At 35.4% G+C, this 21,562-nt stretch overlaps 1 protein-coding gene across 1 annotated transcript in view; it reads left to right on the forward strand.

Annotated features, from left to right (window-relative positions):
• Window positions 1-21,562, forward strand: part of LOC149541130 (SNARE-interacting protein KEULE-like) — a 292,714-nt gene that overhangs the window by 91,067 nt on the left and 180,085 nt on the right. The window contains exons 9-12 of the mRNA XM_089802124.1: window positions 1,845-2,039; window positions 2,166-2,249; window positions 2,650-2,745; window positions 2,844-2,920. Of these exons, the coding sequence (XP_089658250.1) occupies window positions 1,845-2,039; window positions 2,166-2,249; window positions 2,650-2,745; window positions 2,844-2,920 (452 nt within the window). The remainder of the gene's footprint in view (window positions 1-1,844; window positions 2,040-2,165; window positions 2,250-2,649; window positions 2,746-2,843; window positions 2,921-21,562) is intronic.

A 21,562-nucleotide genomic window follows, 5' to 3' on the forward strand; every position in this document is an offset into this window, starting at 1 on the left:
TTGTAGTTTGCACTCACACATTAGGAGCTAAAAGAAGCATTTGGGGGAGTCCTTTACAGATTTGGGTCACATTTTTTTATTTTTCTTCAATTTTGAAGAGGTAAATTACATTTTCTCTGTATTCTGAATTTTCTACATTCATGAATCATATTTCGGTTTCTATTTTGTTTACATTTGTATTAGTCTTTAATTTGTTCCATTTTATGTTGATGAAAAACTTGAAAAAGTAAGAATCTGTAGTGTTTGATTTTCTTTATGGTTTATTGTAGATGCTTGTATTTTAGCAACAACATAATGTCTCAGCCTGAGAGTAGTTCATCTAAGCCCCTATTTAACTCAGATGCAGACCCTGTTAGCATAGCTAACGATAGGTCTTGCAAACATGTCGTGCCTGCCCCAAAAATTGTAGTTATATGCTAGCATTACGGTGTGTAAAGAGCCTATTGGCTCACTGTAAAATTATGTTGAAGAGTTTCAATTGTTCTTGCAATTCTTTATTTTTGAGAATTATGTGTTTTTTGGTATTTTCAGAACATAAGAATGCTGTAATAAATAGTGCCAGTAAAGAACTACTAACAAAGCTACGATCAAGTTATTGATTTGGAATTATAACACTTGCAAATTATTATTGTCAATTCTTATGCATAGTAATTAAATAAGGAACCTGAATTACTGTTGGCGTCCAATGTATATTGGAGCTAGACCTCACCAAACTCCACGCCAAGCCTTGTTGTATTCAGGTTTTTCTATTTGCCAAGTTCTTGTCAAGTACTGAAGCTGAGCCCGAGTCCAAGCCCGAGACCAGTTGGCTGAGTTTGAGGTTAGTTCAAGTCTTGTAACTATATTCTGGAATGAGCACCGCCATGACCTGAACTAGGTGTATCTCACAATACCAATATAAAGTCATAACATGGGAATAATCACCGAATCACATAAATGAGTCAAGCTCAGATCCAAACACCAAGAACACAATGAGCCCTCAAAAGTCAAAATAAAGACCTCAGAAGATCCATCATCACAAATCATGTACACAACTAGCCACAACACAATGGTTCTCACAACCAGACATAAAAGCATAAGTATCTTGTAGATGCAATGGCAACTCTGAAGGTACGAACCTCACATCGATCCACACAAGCGAGTCAAGCTCAGATCCAAACACCAAGAACACAATGAGCCCTCAAACTCAAAAGATCCAACATCACAAATCATGTACACAACTAGCCACAACAGAATGGTTTTCACATCCAGACATAAAGGCATAAATAACCTGTCTATGCAATGGCATAAATCAGATCACCCCAAAGGTACAAGCCTCACACTGGTCCATCATGATCACACATTACAAGAAAGAAAAGTCAAACACACATCCATCAGGATGTCGTACAGAAATGCAAACTGGAGAAGCACTACAACTCTCTTCTTTTACTTTTGTTTTGCATTATCTATTATAGTTGCATTTGACGCTCCCAAGTTTTTGTGAAATTTACAAATTAAAATATAGTTCGAATAATTGTTTGGTGTTTATTAATGGGCATGATTTTGTTTGTTATTTGGTTTCTTTAATGTGATTGGATCTTGATCCAATGTTTTTGATGTTTCTTAGGACTATATCATCACAAATATATATTTAGTAAATAAAATTAAAAAATTTAGCTTGTTTTGGTGATAGAAAATTGAGTCTGCACCTAATCATCTTCAGAATCAGCTATTTTCTGTAGGATGATTTCGATGTAATTTACACAAGTCTGAGTTATATTCATGAAATATTTGTTCAGGTCTGAAGCATGCAAGGATTGTTCTAACTAGTTCCCTTTTCTTCTTATTCATAAAAAATATTTTAGGAGTTTCCACTCGTCAGGTTTCGTGCTGCCAGATCAGCTATGGATGCCACAACTGCTACCACCTTTCGAGATTTAGTTCCAACAAAACTTGCAGCGGCACTCTGGAATTGTCTTATTAAGTATAAATCTTCTATACCCAACTACCCACAGGCGGAAACCTGCGATCTACTCATTGTTGACAGATCCATTGATCAAGTTTGTTATCATTTCCTTCTTTTAAGAATAATTATACTTGACTTTTGCGTCATTTGCTTAGAGCATTTTAGCTTATATTTTTTATTTAGTTTATTTACTAGAGATGTTCAATTCTGCATGAGTTAGATTGCTCCAGTGATACATGAATGGACATATGATGCCATGTGCCATGATTTACTGAATATGGAAGGCAACAAACATGTGTATGAGGTAATCTTTTGTAATTTTTTTATAAATGCTTGTTTATGGGTTTTCTATGTTGTAACTTTGTTCATTATTTCTGTCTTCATGAATGTTTATATGCCTTTCCTAGAGTCAATCAATAATAAAATGATTCAATATGACATTCTCAAAATCTGATGTGGTAGCATGCAATTTCTCGTTGATATTTGGCTTTTTTGTGCACCGAGATAGTTATGGTCTTCAGAAAATTAACATAGAAGTTCACTATTCTCTTTGCTATGTATTAACATTTTTGTAGTGTGACAATATATTCTAGTTTTCTACTCTGGGAAGATTCAACTTAGAGAATCAAGCCATTTATCCATAACTTCTAAAAAGTTACTTTATTGGTATTTTTTTTTGAGGTAACAGTTTTTCTTTTAGACAGATTACTACACAGACAGGAGATAAAGAAAGAAAGGAGGTTCTTTTAGATGAGCATGATACGGTCTGGTTTGAATTGCGAGATCAGCATTTTGCAGAGGTCAGTTTTTAAGTGTTTTTTTGGGATTTTACTCTGGACTTGTTCTGTCATGGTTCATGTGATAGACTTTTGTTCTCATTTGATTATTTTCTCTCTAGGCAAGCTTGAAGTTGCATGAAAAGATGACTCAGTTTGGTTCAAAGAACAAAGCTGCACAAATTCGTCTTGGCTTAAGGTGTGTTAATGATATCCCTTTGTCAGAATGTATAATATATAGAGAGACGTCAGCTTTGGTGGAAAATGATGTAAAATAAACATCAGTTTTTGTGTGGAAACATGCCATTCCATTTTATTATTTTCTAAGTTAGCTGTAATAACCCTAGCTGGTTATAACTTACACAATCAGCGAATTTCTTTTACAACTCCATATTTTGGCATTTAATCAAACACTTGGCAATCATCCTTTAATAGTTCAAGATTAATTAAATAATTACTACTGAAATTAAAAGTGCGCTGCCATATTGACCTTTCAATTATCATTTATAAATTCACAATTGAATTTCATACAAAATAAACTTAGTTTTTTCATATACTACTGCTGTAACAATATTGAAGCAATTACAAATTAATGAACCTGTTAACTTCCGGCATTTGGCCTAATTGCAGCAATCCCACAGTTCTTCCTTTGCACGCCATACCATCAATCCTTATACAATCAGAATGCAGGGAATAATCTCACACACAAACTCACTGTCAACAGAGGTATGAACACCTGTTATGGCTGAACAGAGCAGCAATAGATCACCAAAAATCAGAGTGGCGTTTGCAGTAAATAGACACCAGTCTTCCACCTATATCTCATGCCTCAGCAATGGAAATGGAGTGATCACAACCTTCAACAATAGACTTCTCCTTAGCCACAAGAAAAATACAGTAGGAGAATGGCCAATTGTATACCTCAGCACAATTGCCAATGCAACTCAGAACAAAATTTTAGATTTGAAGCTACAATACTTCAGCTGTAGATCCAATTGAACAACTCAAAATTCACACCCTTATATCAGCAAGGGCACAAAAATCAGAGCTCAGAAAAAGCCACAAAGGCAACCAAAAGCAAATAAAATATCTAAGCGTGCTTTTCTCAACAAATGGGCTTGTATTTATAACCTCCAAATTCCCTTTTGTTGCCAAAATGTAACTTCACTCAAGAAGCTTCACCACACAACATTAATTAGAAGCTTCCTTTAGATTCTCTCACTTGACTTGGCTTAACTAATTAATAAATGATACTTTCCAATGATAACTTAACTCTCAACTTAAGTGAAATTATAAAGTTAAATTATGACTTTATAATAAGCCATTTAATAATTAATAATAAGTTGGCTACTAAAAATATAATAACTCCCAAAATACTCATCATTTAAATTTGCTCTCTGAAATAGGAGTCATCCCTATTATTTTTCCATGTGACCAAATGCACTTTCGGAAAATTGAAAGGGTCCATCTCGATCAACACCAACTTACCACAAATAGTAAGTACACAGACCTAAGCCCAAACAAAGTCCGATCTGAGCCAAATGAAGACCAACCTTTAGTTTACTGAAATGTGGAGAAGATAAGACCCTCTCAAGCCAAGCCACGGACATAGAAGATCCTCCATCCACAATAATTAGCCTAACGGGATCACAATATTAGGTTAATCCCTGAAACTCCAATGCTGGGAAAAAATGTGGACATTACAGTCCTCCCTCTCTAAGATTGCTTGTCCCCATGCAATCCTAGAGCTAAATGAACATCACAGAGTACCTAGATCCCAAGGGTAAAATTGCATACTATCCCTACAGTGTACAAGCAACTCCTGTAGCACGAGTACCCAAATAACTGACATCAACATCAGAATCATTTGAAAACCAACTCTAGGCACTGAGGAAGGCAACAACACAACATAACTCAACCTCTATCCACACCTGAGTCTCCATCAAACTGACACTCATACCCAACTGCATTGTGGAGATGGTAACAACCATAGATACCTAAAATACTGATATCAATTCCAACCCTTGCTAAACTATCTAGGGTATGCAGATACTGCAAGCGATCTAACTTGCAATTGTTAATGCCATTTGCAAAAGATGGTGCTAACCCATCTGATAATGGATGGTACGAAACTAGAGCCAACCAACATTGATGTGAAACCAAATCCTCTACTTGTGGGTCAAAAGAAAAATGACGAGCACACCCCATTGTATAATGCTGGCAGAAAGATCCAATCATTGTCAATGACTCATCAGTATGAAACCAAGAATCAGGAGACGGCTCTAATCTCTGACTCTGAACTACTAGTCGGGTAGGATCCTGGGCAACCCTCTTAGCAAACCCAACCTCAAAATCCTTGTGGGGAAGCATGATAGACAGAGTCCCTACAATTTTTCCCACCAACCTTCGAATAGTAAGAGAGCCTCAAATGAGAGTACCCTCAGACACTATATGAATCTTCCCACACACTCAAAGTCTCCAAAAATACTCCATGAAAGACTTTGCGCAGTAAAAATTATATGTGGAAGCATCAAGTTGCTCCCCCGCAACCCACAACTGATCCCTTTGAAAATGTGGCACAAACTGTCCAATGCTATCAGCTGTATGAGATGAAGAAATATATTTGCTTCTAGCAAAAGGAAGCAAATCAAAATGAGAGTTCGATTCCATTGACACTCTTACCTCATCCATAGCCACTACACCCATATCTTGGATGGATGTGTCTGTCACATCATCACGTCCCTCATCCCCAACCATGGAAGCAAACTCACCACCAACCACAATATGTATTTCAACAAGGTTTGGGGATAATGTTGATTGTACCTGCTCTAACTCCATGGTAACCTCATCCAACTGTCACTGTGACTCTTGAAGAGCCAAGTATACTGAAGAAAGTCCACAGTCACCTCAGGCTCCTGGGTTAGCTCAACCATCTCCTCCTCTTTCTCTAATAGTGTCTCATAACAAGTGCTAACCCACTGCAGAAGGTAATCCTAGTTAGCAATTTGCTGCGAATAGTTATGCTTTAAGATCCTGACTGCCTCTAGAAGCGCATGAACCTCTGATAGAGAAAGCGTACTATCATCGTGCTCATTAGATATAGGAGCACCCCAACTAGATGTAGTCGACATTTGACGGATGACATCATAATGCTCAGAAGATGAAGAGATGTCACTTACACTCACCTTTAACTGACTAGTCACATGATGCCTCTCTAACCCCTGCCTCCTATGCAACCTCTCTGTCTCACTAATTGAATTGTCGACCTCACACAACTCTACATCCGAGATACAACTACTATGTATCTCAATCAACTCCTTATTTGAAGAAATGGAAGCCCTTGCAATATCAATATCCCCGCATGTTTGAGCTTCCACTTCAAAAGATAGATCCTGTAGACATTGATCCTAGGACCCATCCAAAACCTCTTCGGAGTCATCAACTGATACCTGGCAAGTGATATCATACCCAGTGCAGCTCATAGCATCATCAAATGTATCATCATATGTGTCCATCCTATCTGCATCCCCACCACCCGACAGAGCCTCGATTGTCGTCACTAGACTCTGCACACATGACTCTATGCCAGGCTGCGAATGAATAACGCTAGAGCATGAACCCATATCTATTGACTCTGCTGTAACACCCAAATCACAAACATCATAGCTGGGTGACTCCATACATGCATCGGTCTCACCTGAGGAAGCAACTCGCTCCTGCATTGGGGCAACACTATGATAGCTCACATACAAATTTCCAATAATAATCCCCTCCTCGAGAGAGCCTGAAGTATCTGTAGTAACAACTACATCAGCTATCTATGCACCAACTGCAACAACTCTAGGAGCCTCAACCTGCTGAAGCTCAGTGCCGCTATCGTTTGCTACTGACATAACCACATGTCCTTGTGAAATAAGTCCATCATCAAAACTGTGGATAGGAGTAGAAAGTGTCATACTAAATATAGGTACATCTGCATCATGGACACCTGTAGTGGAAAACTCAAGCCTCCCTCCCGCCAACCTTCTAAAGGCGGAAACCATATACCTCGTTGCCCTCTCAACCGTCTCTAGATTCGATAAGCTCTCCGCTATTCTTTGCTGATGAAACTTAAGTTTCTCTATACTCTCTCTCAAGGAATTTAATTTTGTGCTATCTTCCTCACTACTCTGCCAGCTCCTAGAACTACTAGGCCTATGGTATCTATCCATAGCTGAAAAAAACTAGAGTGCTGGTCACTCTGCATGCAACAACAAATCTGAAAATAAAATAAATTTCCTACCCAACAGGATGGCAGGAAACCGCTCTGATACCACTGTAATAACCCTAGCTGGTTATAACTTACACAATCAACAAATTTCTTTTACAACTCCATATTTTGGCATTTAATCAAACACTTGGCAATCATCCTTCAATAGTTCAAGGTTGATTAAATAATTAAAACTGAAATTTAAAGGGCGTTGACAAATTGACCTTCCAATTATCGTTTAAAAATTCACAATTGAATTCTATACAAAAATAAACTTAGTTTTTATATATACTACTGCTGCAACAACATTGAAGCAATCACAAATTAACGAACCTGTTAACTTCCAGCATTTGGCCTAATTGTAGCAATCCCACATTTCTTCCTTTGCACACCATACCATCAATCCTTATACAATTAGAATGCAGAGAATAATCTCACACACAAACTCACTATCAAAAGAGGCATGAACACCTGTTATGGCTGAACACTAAGAGCAGCAATAGACCACCAAAAATTAGAGTGGCGTTCGCAGTAAATAGACACCAGTCTTCCACTTATATCTCACGCCTTAGCAATGGAAATGGAGTGATCACAACCTTCAGCAATAGACTTCTCCTTAGCTACAGGAAAATATAGTAGGAGAATGGCCAATTGTATACCTCAACACAATTGCCAATGCAACTTAGAACAAAATTTTAGATTTGAAGCTACAATACTTCAGCTGTAGATCCAATGAAACAACTCAAAATTCAGACCTTTATACTTCAGCAAGGGTACAAAAATCAGAACTCAAAAAAAGCCACAAAGGCAACAAAAGCAAATAAAATATCCAGGCGTGCTTTTCTCAACAAATTGGCTAGTATTTATAACTTCCAAATTCCCTTTTGTTGCCAAAATTTAACTTCACTCTAGAAGCTTCACTGCATAGCATTAATTAGAAACTTCCTTTAGATTCTCTCATTTGACTTGGCTTAACTAATCAATAAATGACACTTTCCAATGATAAATCAACTCTTAAGTGAAATTATAAAATTAAATTCTAACTTTGTGATAAGCCATTTAATAATAAATAATAATTTGGCCACTAAAAATATAATTACTTTCAAAATACTCATCGTTTAAATATGCCATTTGAAATAGAAGTCATACCTATTATTTCTCCATGTGACCAAATACACTTTCCAAAAATAGAAAGGGTACATCTCAATCACTTTCCAACTTAGCACAAATAGTAAGTACACAAAACTAAGCCCAAACGAAGTCCGATTTGAGCCAAAGAAAGACCAACCTGTAGCTTATTGAAATGTGGAGAATATAAGATCCTCCCATGCCAAGCCACTGCCACAGAAGACCCTCTATCCACAATAATTAGCCTACGAGGATCACAATAATAGGCTAATCCCTGAAACTCCAATGCTGGGAAAAAATGGGAACATTACATTAGCATTTACATATTCCATTGTGGCTCAAATTATCGGAAACAAATATGAGAGCCTATTATAAAAATATTATTTTACTTTGCTTTGTTTGGAGTTAGTTTTCAGTTTGTTTTGAGAAGAGATAGAATATGTTGAATTCTATATATTATTTGGTCTAATAATTGAAGGCAACTTTTTTAGTAGTTATTGCTAATTTGTTTCCTAAGAAATAGAAGATAGAATACGTATTTATTGATCAATAGAATAGTACAAAATACATATTCACTGATCAATAGGATAGTACACATAGAGGAAAGACTTTGACACTAGAAATATAGTCATGATTGATAGTGGTGGTAATAAAGATCCGAGAGGATACATGGGCAAAATTGAAATATGGCTAAGAGTAAACTGGAGCTGCTGTCACAGTTATTTTTAATTAATGAAGAGTTAATCCAGGCTGTTTGTGTGGTTTTATTGCATATTCCAAATTATGTTAATTTCTGAAAAAGTTATGAGACAAATTATTTGGTAAACTGAAAATGTTAAATGTGCTTCTATTTTTTAAAATATTGAGATTATTTGTATTAGTTCTAGATTAAAAAAAATAGAATAATTAGAAACGGAGAAAAGATGAGTAAGGTTCAATTCCTAGTTTTCATATTCGTGCGTGGGAGGCTGTATTTGGGTTCAGGTGCAGGTCTGATCTGGATCCGGGTTTGTGCTTGGATCCGTTTGGATCTTTATTTTGGACTCTGGATCCGTCTAGATCTGTAGGACATGAATCTGGACGAATCCACACGAATCCATCATGAATCCCCAAGGACCCACGTGCCAAACTTGGAATTTAAAAAAAAAAAAAAAAAAAAAAAAAAAATATATATATATATATATATATATATATATATATATATATATATATATATATATATGTTGTAAACACCCTAATTGGTTATAGCTCAAATAAACACTAATTCTTTATTGGCTAGTTATTTGACATTCCATCAAACAGTTGGAAAGCCAACTTAAAGTCACCATAATGACAAATCTTCCTTTTAGTTTGCATTTATTGCTTTGCGTTTAGAACATTTTTGTTAAATTTTAAATAGTTTGAATACTAGAATCACTATTTGTGCTATAACTTAGTGATCCACAAATTCTAGTAGATATCATAGGCACATAGCAAATACTGAAATTAACCATTCAATTTGAGAATTGCTTTTATTTAATTAGAGAAAAGAAAGACAGTATCATGAACCAAATTTTCAATGTTTAAACAATGATGAAACCTGATTTCTCTTTGTAGCATAATTCCTTGCATTTGCTGGTTGATAGGAAAATTCAGTATATATGTCAGATGAGGCTCCTTACCATAGCATCACCATTAGCAATCTCAGTGCAAACCAAAGTCTCTAACAGCCCTGTCTGGTATTAATCTGAACTGCTTCCCATTTGCAAGTTGCGGTCAGGATAGGAATGAAGTCCAACTTGATTGCAGATGGAACCAATAGTACGTGAGACAATGTAGAGATTCAGAATTACATTTGTTTTTGCCCAGCCCAGCTTACTAGACCAGCAACGTTCTCCTCACAACTTGGCGTTTTAGCAAATGACAATCTCAGAGGCAACCTAGTAGATTAAACCGCAGTCACCAAAACCTTCAATCAATTATCAAATCGATTGGCAGATTGTACACATCACAATTGATTTCCTTAAGAATGTCAATCTTCGTAGCCACTGTGATCACAGTTGGAGAATTGCGACAATTGCTTACCTCAACCCAATTACCAATGAATCTCAGGCTGCTTCAAACCCTCACTAGATGATATGAGCAATATATATATATACTTCTAGATAATTCGCCTTAGCTATAGGAATAGAATAGGAGAATGTTGGCCAATTGTATATAGAAGCACAATTGCCAGGAACTTCTTAGACGAGACCCTTATACTATAGCAAGGGCTCACAAGTCAGAAATCAGGGAAAAGCCACAAAGACACAAAAAACAAAAACATATTCAAGTGTGCCTTTCCCAATGAAATGAGCTCTCATTTATAAGCTTTCATTGGCCAAAGTTTCCTTAAAACTTCACTTCAGAAATTGTGGAAGTTTCCCAAAAGAACTCAACACTAAAAACTTTCCAATTGGCTTTCTAAGAAATATCTTTTAAAGTCATTATTATAATAATATAAATATAATTATAATAATACACTCAATGATTAATGAATAAATAAGAGCTCATGCAATTTATTACTTTATTAACTGTAGGTGATGACCAATTCTTGAAGCCACCCACTGCACTGCCAAAAGTAACAATTGCCGAAAATAGACTTACTACAAATAGTAAGTCCACAACTGAGAGACCCTCAAAACACCTTGTCAGCTCACGAGGGTTGCTATGATGAGTTAACTCCATCAACTGTATAGACTTGCCAAAATCAGGGACATTATAGTACTCATGAATCCTCTCAAATCATAATGGGAAAAATAAAAAAATTGTGAATCCACGAATCTGATTCACTTATTAGTTGGTTGTAAAATATAAATAGTAGCATAAGGACCTATTAAATTAATTAATTTAATTTTTAAATGAAAGGAGCTAAAACAATAAAACAATATATAATATATAATAAATTCATGTTGGTATTTCTTGGATGTCTTTATAAGGTATTGGTTGGTGCCTTTGGTTATCGTCATAGAATTTATTTGTTTTGTCTATTTGCATTTTTGGTTAGAATTTGCTTTATATGTAGTTTTGGAGGTGCAATATCCTTCCTATTGTTTAGTCGCAGTTTTAGTAGTTCACAACCACCCTAGTCTGCCATTGAAATATCATCTCAAATATTTTACCTTGTACTTGAATGCCCAATTTGTGAAGCCTTCCTTGGAGACAAATTTGTATTGTTGAACTTCATCTGAAACATATTTCAGATATGGAAGTGTATTATCCAATTTGTAGCCATTCATTCTTGCACCATTAATAGTGTATGGTATAGCAAGTTTATCTATGCGTGATTGTGGAATTAGAGGAAGATCTTTTCATGTTGTCACTATGCACTTGGAGAGTTGAGTTGTGTGCTCACCTAGTTGTATAATGACTAGTTTGCACGGTAAAGGTAGTGCATGTAGGTGGCATGTAGTGTGTGGAGTGAATGTGGGTGGTGTGTGAAGTGTGTGTGGTTTGCAAAGTGTGTCAGTGGCATGCAATGTGTATGATACAGTGGAAGTGTGCATGGTATGGTGGAAGTGCTAACTAGTACAGTGGAAGTATGCTGTTGAGTACAATGGAAAGGTCCATATTGGTGAGTTGTGCCATTTGATACATTATAGAGGATTGATGAGATCAAGGTATAAGATCAAAGTTAGCGAATGTGGCTCTCTCTACCTAAAATATCATAAAGATGATTAAAATGAGTAGCACGATATCAAAAAAGTAACAATGGTTGTTGGCTATTTTCACCCCTATTCAACCCATCACAGATAACTGATCTGAGAAATATTTAATGGGGTGGATTCTTTGTTGTAGGTTAACACACTAGATTTGCGGTTAACATTTGTTGTGGCTCGATTTGTTCTTTCATCGAGTTTCATGTTATCCCATTGCGCTATTTCGCAAGTCACTTTGTGCAGCTTGCAAAATAGCAAAAGCTTTTGCTATTTCTCCCACCGTTCATTGGGAATAGTGCCAACTGTTAGATTTTAAAGTTTCTTCATCAACGATTGTGTTTTAATCATTCATTGGGAGATTTTTGTAGCATGTAAGCTGTCCATTTCAAATGGAAAGATCTACATTTATGGTCCACCACTTTTTGGGAGAGATCAAATCTTTTCCACGCGGGTTAACTCTACAAGTGCATACAGGTGGGTTAACACTGTATGTTATCCCTTCTGGCATTTTTTGACAGCGACACGATTTGATCTTTTGTGTCCAAGACACGTCTTCAAGGCCAATTTTTTAATGCTGAGTGACTTTTGGGGCCTTGTTGCATGATGCCAATGTATTCCCATGCTCATTTATTGCATGTAAGGATCAAATCTGTCAGATTTATCATTTCATTTGTTGGGTACATTCTTTTTGGCTTTTCCTGTCACTTCTATAGGAAAGTTGAGTTTCAAGATCAGATTTTCTTAATGTTTTATAGCTTCTGTTAGATAAAATATACACAGATATATGCATATAAGTATCTGAGTTTTATGATTGCCTATAATTCATATCGGGTTGGCTGATGACACTTGCTGTTACACGGATCAGGGATCGGGTTCTTATCATTGATTTTGCTATGTCTTAACTTCATGTAAACACCTGATAAGTATTGGGCTTGTTGTATTGCCGTGTATAACACCTGATAAGTATCAGGCTTGTTATCCTTAACTAATCAAAGCTTACGATATGAATCATGATTGCGTAGGGTCATGTCTCGTCTATATGATATATATGCTCACTAAACCTGGAGACAATGCAATATCAAGTACCAACATATTTGTAGTCCCAAGATCGTTCTTTAACCTGCAGTTTCAAAGTACACATTGTTAGCATTGGCCATTGAAGATTGAATTTGAAGATTTATACATCAGCAGTAAGAAAGGTAAGACTGTAATTATCTTTACCAGTATTTCTATCAGAGATCTTGTATGCAATAACATGGTATCAAAGTAGGTTTAAGAGACGATTCCGATTAGATTTATTTTACTCAAGTGCCCTAAAATATTCAAAGTTTTGTTTCCTTCAAAATGGTGAGCGGTATAAAAGTGGAGGATAGACTTGACGGTGATTCAAATTATGTAGCATGTAAATTACGAATGAAGTTAACCTTAAAAGATAATGTCCTAAAGCAATTCATTGAAAAATTTGACCAACCAAACGGAAATGAATTAATTAAATGGGAGAAAGATAACACTAAAGCTATGAAATTAATTGTGGATGGTGTTAGGGATCATCTACTCCCTACTATCTCTGAATTAGACACAACACACAAAATGCTTAAAACTCTTGAAGAAATGTTGGAGATAAACAATACAATGAGAATTATAATCTTGAAAGACAATCTCCTCAACATTAAAATGAAAATAGGAGAATTTGTTGCCTCTTATTTCATGAGGATAACAGAACTAAGAAACCAATTGTCCAAAATTGGCTAGATTTATGATGAAAAAGAATTAACAATGATAACTCTCAAGGGTGTACCATCATCATGGAAATATTTTAGACAAGGGGTATATGCTTGATCAAAGCTTCCTAAACTTGGTCGACTAAAGGATGACTGCATACAAGAGGAGGGCATGCTAATATCTCAAGGTGATATTCCTATTGAAGGTGATATATAAGCTCTCACAATCCAGGTTGATAAAAACAAGAAACCTAAATTCAAAAGGAAAAGAAGACATGTTGATTACTCGAAAATGCAATGCTTTAGATGCGACAACTATGGTCACTCAACATTCAAATGTCCTGATAGATTGAAACATCAAGCAACTTTCGACAAAGTTAGTGATTTTGATATAGATCAAGAGAAATGCCCATTCTAAAGAAACTTCAAATATCCTTAACATGTGTTACATCCCAATTTTTGACCTAGCTTGAAATATAGCCATTGACCTAGTTGGCAGTTTAATTTGATATAATCTGGCAAAATGGTAAGATAGTTGGTCGTTATGATTTCAAGTGAAGATGACATGTTAGATAAATTATGTAATCATAAATAATCATAACAGTTATCCTTTCATCTTAATTCAAAATAGCCAGGAAGGCTGAAATGATATAAAGTGGATAAATGTATAAACTATTAAAAAGATAAAAGGATTGGCAAGTTGAGTGGTGGAGTTCAGGTTTGTCAACCCAAATTTTGAAATCCTTGGGCAGGGTGGAATTAGGTTGTCCAGACGCTTCAATTATTTTGTCAAATAACTGTTGGGACTTCAATTAGGCAGATTTGCTGGAACAAGTGATCTTTGTTGATTGTCTAGACGCTTCAGTTATTTTGTCAAATAACTGTTGGGACTTCAACCCACCTGAATACTCAGATGGTAGGACCAGAATGATACATATGCCTTATCCTTGGAGGGTTCTTTGTCGAGAATGAAAAAGGTAAAAATGGGTCCAGATGCCGAGGCTTGCGCAATCCAAACACAGTTTATATAATATTTTGATAAAATGTTATCTAAATCCATCATGATCGGGTTTGTCGACCCAAATTACTGACAGAAATTAATTGTTACCTATTTGAACTTGAACTGAATGAAAACAAAACTGTGAACCATGATCCTTTCTGGTGTTGGTTAAACAACAAGGTCATTATGTGCTCCAGTAAGGAGTAAACACACTTGCATAATTGGAACTATCAATGCTTGTTTATAGATGTAAACTTGAACGAAATGGGCCGTGAAGCCTAAATCATAGAAATTGAAAAGATGAATTTCCAAATATTTGCAGATAAATGATGAGTTACTCATGAGAATCTTATGTATGATGATCTTGCATAGTATATCATGTTTTTACCCTTGGACACACTGCTATAATACACATGCAATGTTGACTTTACATATTCAGCTGTTGTATATTGCTTTGGAGATGAAGTGTATATTCTATCATGAAATGATTGCTATAATGAAATGCTTTTGCGATAAGATAGGCAAAGAGGCCGAAGTTACATAAATGGAAAAACATGGATCTAATAATCTTTTTCAAGTGATCTATAAGTTAACCAGGACGATCTACCTATTAATATGTGCCTTATGCCAAATGGTATGTATAAGTGATTTAAGTTATGATCTAGAACTTGCTAGCTGAAGAATTTCAATTTTGAATGCTTATCTTATTTACTGTCACTGAACCTTGAAAATTCTCTTAAATGAAGATATCAGTATGAAATCGAACTAATGATATGGTGAGTACCTACATGAGTATGTTAGGAACATGAAATAGTATCAACTCAAATGATGCTAAGAAGTCCAGAAGTAAGGTAAAGAGAACTCAGGTGAGTACGCATTTAATTTTATGTTACCATGCAAGTATCTTTCTGGAAACTTAAAAAAATGGATCTTGCGTTTCAGTAATGATTTTTATTCTGACCCAATTGAGAAATGATATCACAATGTTATATATATCTTGTATGTGGAATATTCTTTTTGTGTCTCAATTGTAGAGGTCATCAAGGACGATGAACCACAAGGGGAATGGTACGTTACATTCCAATTTTAAAATGGTCCTTTATAATGTTTGTTGCAATTTCAAGTTCATCGAGGACAATGAACCACAAGGGGAATGGTATGTTACATCCCAATTTTTGACTTAGCTTGAAATATAGTCGTTGAGGTTTGCATGAAGTCAGTCGGCAGTTTAATTTGATATAATCTGGCGAAATGGTAAGATAGTTGGTCATTATGGTTTCAAGTGAAGATGACATGTTAGTTGATCATTAATTGTGAATTCATGGAATTAAGATGAAAGGATAACTGTTATGATTATATAATTTATAATTTAATTACGGAGAAATTCCTTGTAGGGAGTATTAAGATAATATCTTATACTTTCTATAATAGTCAACTACTTGTCTGTAGTCTCTCTTTCAGTCTAGATAGGAATGTTTCCTATCCCGTTTCTTTTTTCTTTAGTCTAGATAGGAATGTTTCCTATCCTGTCTCTAGTTTTGTTTCTAATTCCGTCTTCAGTCTATGTTGTTTCTTTTAGAAACAACGTCCTTGTAATTCTTTATAAGGAACACATTTGTTCCTCTGTTAATCAATGAATCATCCGGAAATCCATTAATCTGCCAACTCTTCTTGAATCTTGTAACATGGTATTAGAGCTATTGCTTAATTTTTTTTGGAAAAATTTATAATTTCTTCGTGAAATTATTTGTTTAAATTTTTTCAAAATTATTTCTGTCGAATTTCTCTAAAATCCGCATAGGGTTTTCGGCCTAGAGAAATTCCCGAACTTGGGTCTGCAACTCGTGTGAGTTTGGCGTCCATTTTTTTCAGAGTTTGGCGTCCGGTCTGCTCGGTTCAAGAAGACTGAACGATTTTTTCTACAAATCACGATTTTGGCCGCCAAATTTGTGACTGGTCTTGGCAAGCGTTTTTAACCCACGTTTTTGGCGCTAATTGAAGCTTGACCGGAGTTCGATTTATCATACCTCCTCATTCTCTCCACTGTCAAAGCCCTAACACCTGAATCCTGATCAAAATCGGCCATTTTTTGCCCTGCAAAACACCATTTTTGTTGTTTTTGACCTTTTTGGCCGCCGACTGCTATTTTGCTCGAAACACTAATTTTTGGGGTCGAAAAAATATTTTGTTTGCAAATTCTTGGTGGGTTTTTCGAGAGATCAACTGGGTTGTCGTCCGTTTTTTCTGGGTGCCTCGATTTTTGTGCCTCAATTTTCGAGCCAACGGATTTAAAAACGACAGCAGATTCCTTCTGGGTTTTTCGAGCTCTCTTCTGGGTTATTCTCTAATTCTTTTGGGTCTTCCGTATTTTTGCCTCGAAGAACGTGCCTTCACAATTTTTCACAGTTTTTCTTGAAAAATGTGCCATGGCATCTCTGACAAATATTCTGCTCGAGCATAATACCAAATTTAGTGGTCGCAATTATGGAACCTGGAAGCAGCGCATCATCGCAATCTTCGAATATCGAAACACCGATCAACTTGTTCTGGGTGTTAAGCAGCATCCGACTTCTCCGCTTCCTGATCAAGGCGAAGCTGCATTTTTCGCCTTCTGAATCTGTTTTTGTTTTTTTGGGTTTGTTGATTTTCTCCTAAAAAATCATTTCAAGTTGTCTGTAATACGCAAGGTTGTGTGAGATTCTGAGTTTGTTGATTTTCTCCTCAAAAATCATTTTAAGTTGTTTGTAATACGCAAGGTTGTGTGAGATTCTGGGTTTTACCGTTTTTTCCACAAAAACGAAGTTTTGTAATTGCAACTTATTTTGAGTCATAGCACTCTTCTAGCAAAGCTTCTTGGTTTCAGCATTCTGTAGATCCAGGGAGGGTCTCAGTTATCACAGAATGTTCCGACATCTGTACGTTGACCATTAAGGGAGGGTATTAAGATAATATCTTATACTTTCTATAATAGTCAACTACTTGTTTGTAGTCTGTCTTTTAGTCTAGATAGGAATGTTTCCTATCTCGTTTCTTTTTTCTTCGGTCCAGATAGGAATGTTTCCTATCCTGTCTCTAGTTTTGTTTCTAATTCCGTCTTCAGTCTATGTTGTTTCTTTTAGAAACAACGTCCTTGGAATTCTTTATAAGGAACACATTTTTTCCTCTGTTAATCAATGAATCATCTGGAAATCCGTTAATCTGCCAGCTCTTCTTGAATCTTGTAACAGGGAGCATGTCGAAGGGGTGGAAGCATTGTCAGAAAAGAATTAGGCAGGACATCACCATCACTAGGCAGACAGGTAGAAGACCTAGCGATTTGAAACAGGATACATCTGTGGAATTGCATGAGTTATTTAAATAAATAATTTAATTAAAATAATTGAGTTAGAATATAAAACATATCTTAAAGGATTTTGATTTATCTTTTGTTAAATTGTTTTTAATAATTATTTATAAACGTACGTTTAAATATAAAATGATTTAGCACCATTATCATTTCATAATTTAATAAAGTGATGTTTATAAGTACATATAAGATTTTAATAACATTCTAATTATAATAATATTTGAATTATTATAATTTTCGAATTACAACCTTCCAACTTTATTCTTTTCAATTTAATATTATTTGCTTTTAAATGATAACACTTGGCATTATTAATCGATTTAAACATTTGGCAATTTGAGTTTTAATCTTTCCAACTTCTCTTCCTTATCTTTAAAAAAATTGAATTTTTGATGTATTCAAATGGTCATCTTGGAATTCGAATAGTTTATTAATCTTTTGTAATCGGTGAAGCCAAGAAGTCACGACTAGTTCCTTATTAAGGAAGCCGTGAGGGAGAGAAGGGATCACCATTTACCTTGAAGCCAAACTTTTTCCTTCTTGCTATGTTTTCAAATTTCCTTGCTTCATAATCAATCCGACCTTGCATTGATGCATTTATCAACTGCAAATTGCTAATGAAAAACGTCTGCAAATACCCTTGTTATGTCTGCAATCTACCATTAATAATTTGCAAATCTCCGACCCAGTTCAGTTTTGAGTGTTTCCAACTCAGCCGAGCAAGCAATTTTGGCTAGGGCATGGAGGTAAGCACTAAAAAATGTGAGGGAGCCGATCAAATTGTGGCCTCTATAGTACGATTCTTGTCCTTGATTTTTATTTATTATTCTTGCATAGATATATAATGTTGTGTTTGATGTCATGATATAATTACTGCAAATGGTGTCATCTCTGAAGAGGCAATATATATACCTGCAACTTGCCAGTGGTCTATGTAGTTGCAGCTCATAAGAGTAGTTCCAGTAAGGAATGAAATATATTATAAGAAATCTTTGATCGTGCCTTTTCGAATATGAATTGTTATCATCACAATCATTTATTACTTGTAATATAATCCTTGCAAATAATAATTTACTTGGACTTGGTTGCTTGATTGGTTTTAGTCAATAATTTCTATCATGCCATAAATGAGCATGATACCATTGTGTTGATATCTGGATGATATTACAGAATTAAATCTCTTTAAAATAGATTAGATCATGACAATTGATAACCAAGTAATCCATAGTATGGGTCCCTAAATCGTTATGCCACTGGATATTAAATCATTTCTGGAATCTTTAAAGAACATAAACATGTGACCATAGATTGTGTAATGCTGGATGCATGAAATCTTCTTGTATAATTAACAGAACCGGTTGTTCTGAGAATTCCAAACACCTAGGACTCACTAGGCTGTATAGCCAAGGAAATGGGTGATGAGGTGTGAGAAAGGAATCATCAATAATATGAATTAGTAATAATTGTGACAATTCAACATTTATCAATTAATATGAATTAATTAATAGCTCATGCATATTCCTGTTATTGTGATCTCCTGCTGCCAAGCCGTATGGTGAGTTAATTACTAGGAAGCCCAGAGGAAGGCAAGATGACCCCTATCTATTCCAGGTAGGGAGGGTCTTTCTCGTTAGAGATCGTGTGGGGATAAGTTGTGGTCTGAGGTTGGGTGGTTAAGCCCCTGACAATGTTTCACCTTTCCCCAAGATGTCAGTTGTGAGTCAAACAGAGATAAGCTATGCAGTCAATTGTTTAACGGAAACGGGTAATATCACTTTTATTTAGGAGGAGGTAAGATTAAATTGAGTTATATCATTGCTACTGATATTTTACACCAAGATGTAAATTCATGGATTGTTTTTCAATTAAATGAATAACAAATGTAAGTATATTCCTAATCTTGAGTTACTGACACAGTTAAGTAATCAGAAAGAAAGGAATCCGAAGCCCTAATCGATTAATTGACAGCTGGAACCCTACATGATACAACGATATCGAAAGCCCTATTTGAATCAGTGGTATCAAAAACCCTAATTGAATCCGTGGTATCGGAAGCCCTAATTGAATCAGTGGTATGAGAAGCCTTAATTGAATTTGTGTTAACTGATGCCCTAATTATTATAGTGGTATGTGATGCTCTAATTTTAAATATAGTGGTATTTAATTGTGATCATCATTTGATTTTTGAGATAGTGGTTTTTAGTTGATATTCGTCATGTGAAATTGTTATAATGTATTTGTGGACTAACTCAGGTGGTTGCAGAAGCATCCCTAGTTTGATTTCAATCTTAGTTTTTTGAGGTATGTGGTTTTCAATTTCTGTAGTAATTTCATTTGATGGTATTTCAAGTTTATAGTTAAGAAATTTTGTCTAACTGATTTTAATGGTAAATCTTATTCACATGAACATGAATGATATAACTCTCTTCCTATGAAACAAAGTAATAACTGTATTCTTTGAGTATGATAGATGTTAATTTAGACCCTGAAAAAATGGGATGTTACATATGGTATCAGAGTGCTGGGTTCAATGCTGAAACCTTGGGTCCAACATTGTTTCTGAGAAACTGGAAATATAAATATTGAAAAAGATTTATTTTGCATAATGAATATTGCAATCAAAACTTGGAAAAATCACACTGGAAAAATTATTAAGAATAGCCAGGAAGGCTGAAATGATATAAAGTGGATAAATGTATAAACTATTAAAAAGATAAAAGGATTGGCAAGTTGAGTGGTAGAGATCGGGTTTGTCAACCCAAATTTTGAAATCCTTGGCTGGGGTGGAATTAGGTTGTCCAGACACTTCAGTTATTTTGTCGAATAACTGTGGAGACTTCAATTAGGCAGATTTGCTGGAACAAGTGATCTTACAAGAACTTGTATTTGGAGAAGTTATTGTAAGGTGACGATCTTACAAGAACTTGTATTATGAGATCAAACAAATTGAGTAAATGGTGAATGTCTTGCATCTCAACATTCTGGGAGGCCATTACTTAGAGTATTTGGTGAATATCTTTTATTTTCTGGGAGGCCAATACTCTTGATATATATTTTGAGTAAATGGTGAATATCATATGATATTCTGGGAGAACATTACTCGTGATGTCAAATGTGATATCACACTTTAATTGAGTACTTGGTGAATATCGGATGTTGATATTCTGGGAGGCCAATACTCGTGATATCAACTGTGATATCAAAATGTTGAATATCTTCTGATCAATGATATTCTTATATTGAAGTGATATATGATCGTATGATTATCCATCCTAGCTAAGAGGGAGTGTTAATGTTTTATAGTTTCTGTTGGATAAAATATACACAGATACACACACACACACATACAAGTATCTGAGTTTTATGATTGCCTCCGATTCATATCGGGTTGGCTGATGACACTTGCTGTTACATCGATTAGAGATTGCATTCTTATCACTGATCTTGCTATGTCTTAACTTCATGCAAACACCTGATAAGTATTGTGCTTGTTGTATTGCTATGTATAACACCCGATAAGTATCAGGCTTGTTATCCTTAACTAATCAAAGCTTACGGTATGAATCATGACCACGTAGGGTCATGACTCTATGTGGCCTTTGGCCATTTAGAGTGATGCCCTTATAGGGGCATGTCTCGTCTATATGATATATATGCTCACCAAACTTGGAGACAATGCAATATCAAATACCAACATATTTGTAGTCCCAAGATCGTTAT

This window comes from Cupressus sempervirens, chromosome 9 (assembly GCF_028749045.1).
Source record: "Cupressus sempervirens isolate cs-2001-9-10 chromosome 9, ASM2874904v1, whole genome shotgun sequence".
Classification (NCBI taxonomy): domain Eukaryota; kingdom Viridiplantae; phylum Streptophyta; class Pinopsida; order Cupressales; family Cupressaceae; genus Cupressus; species Cupressus sempervirens.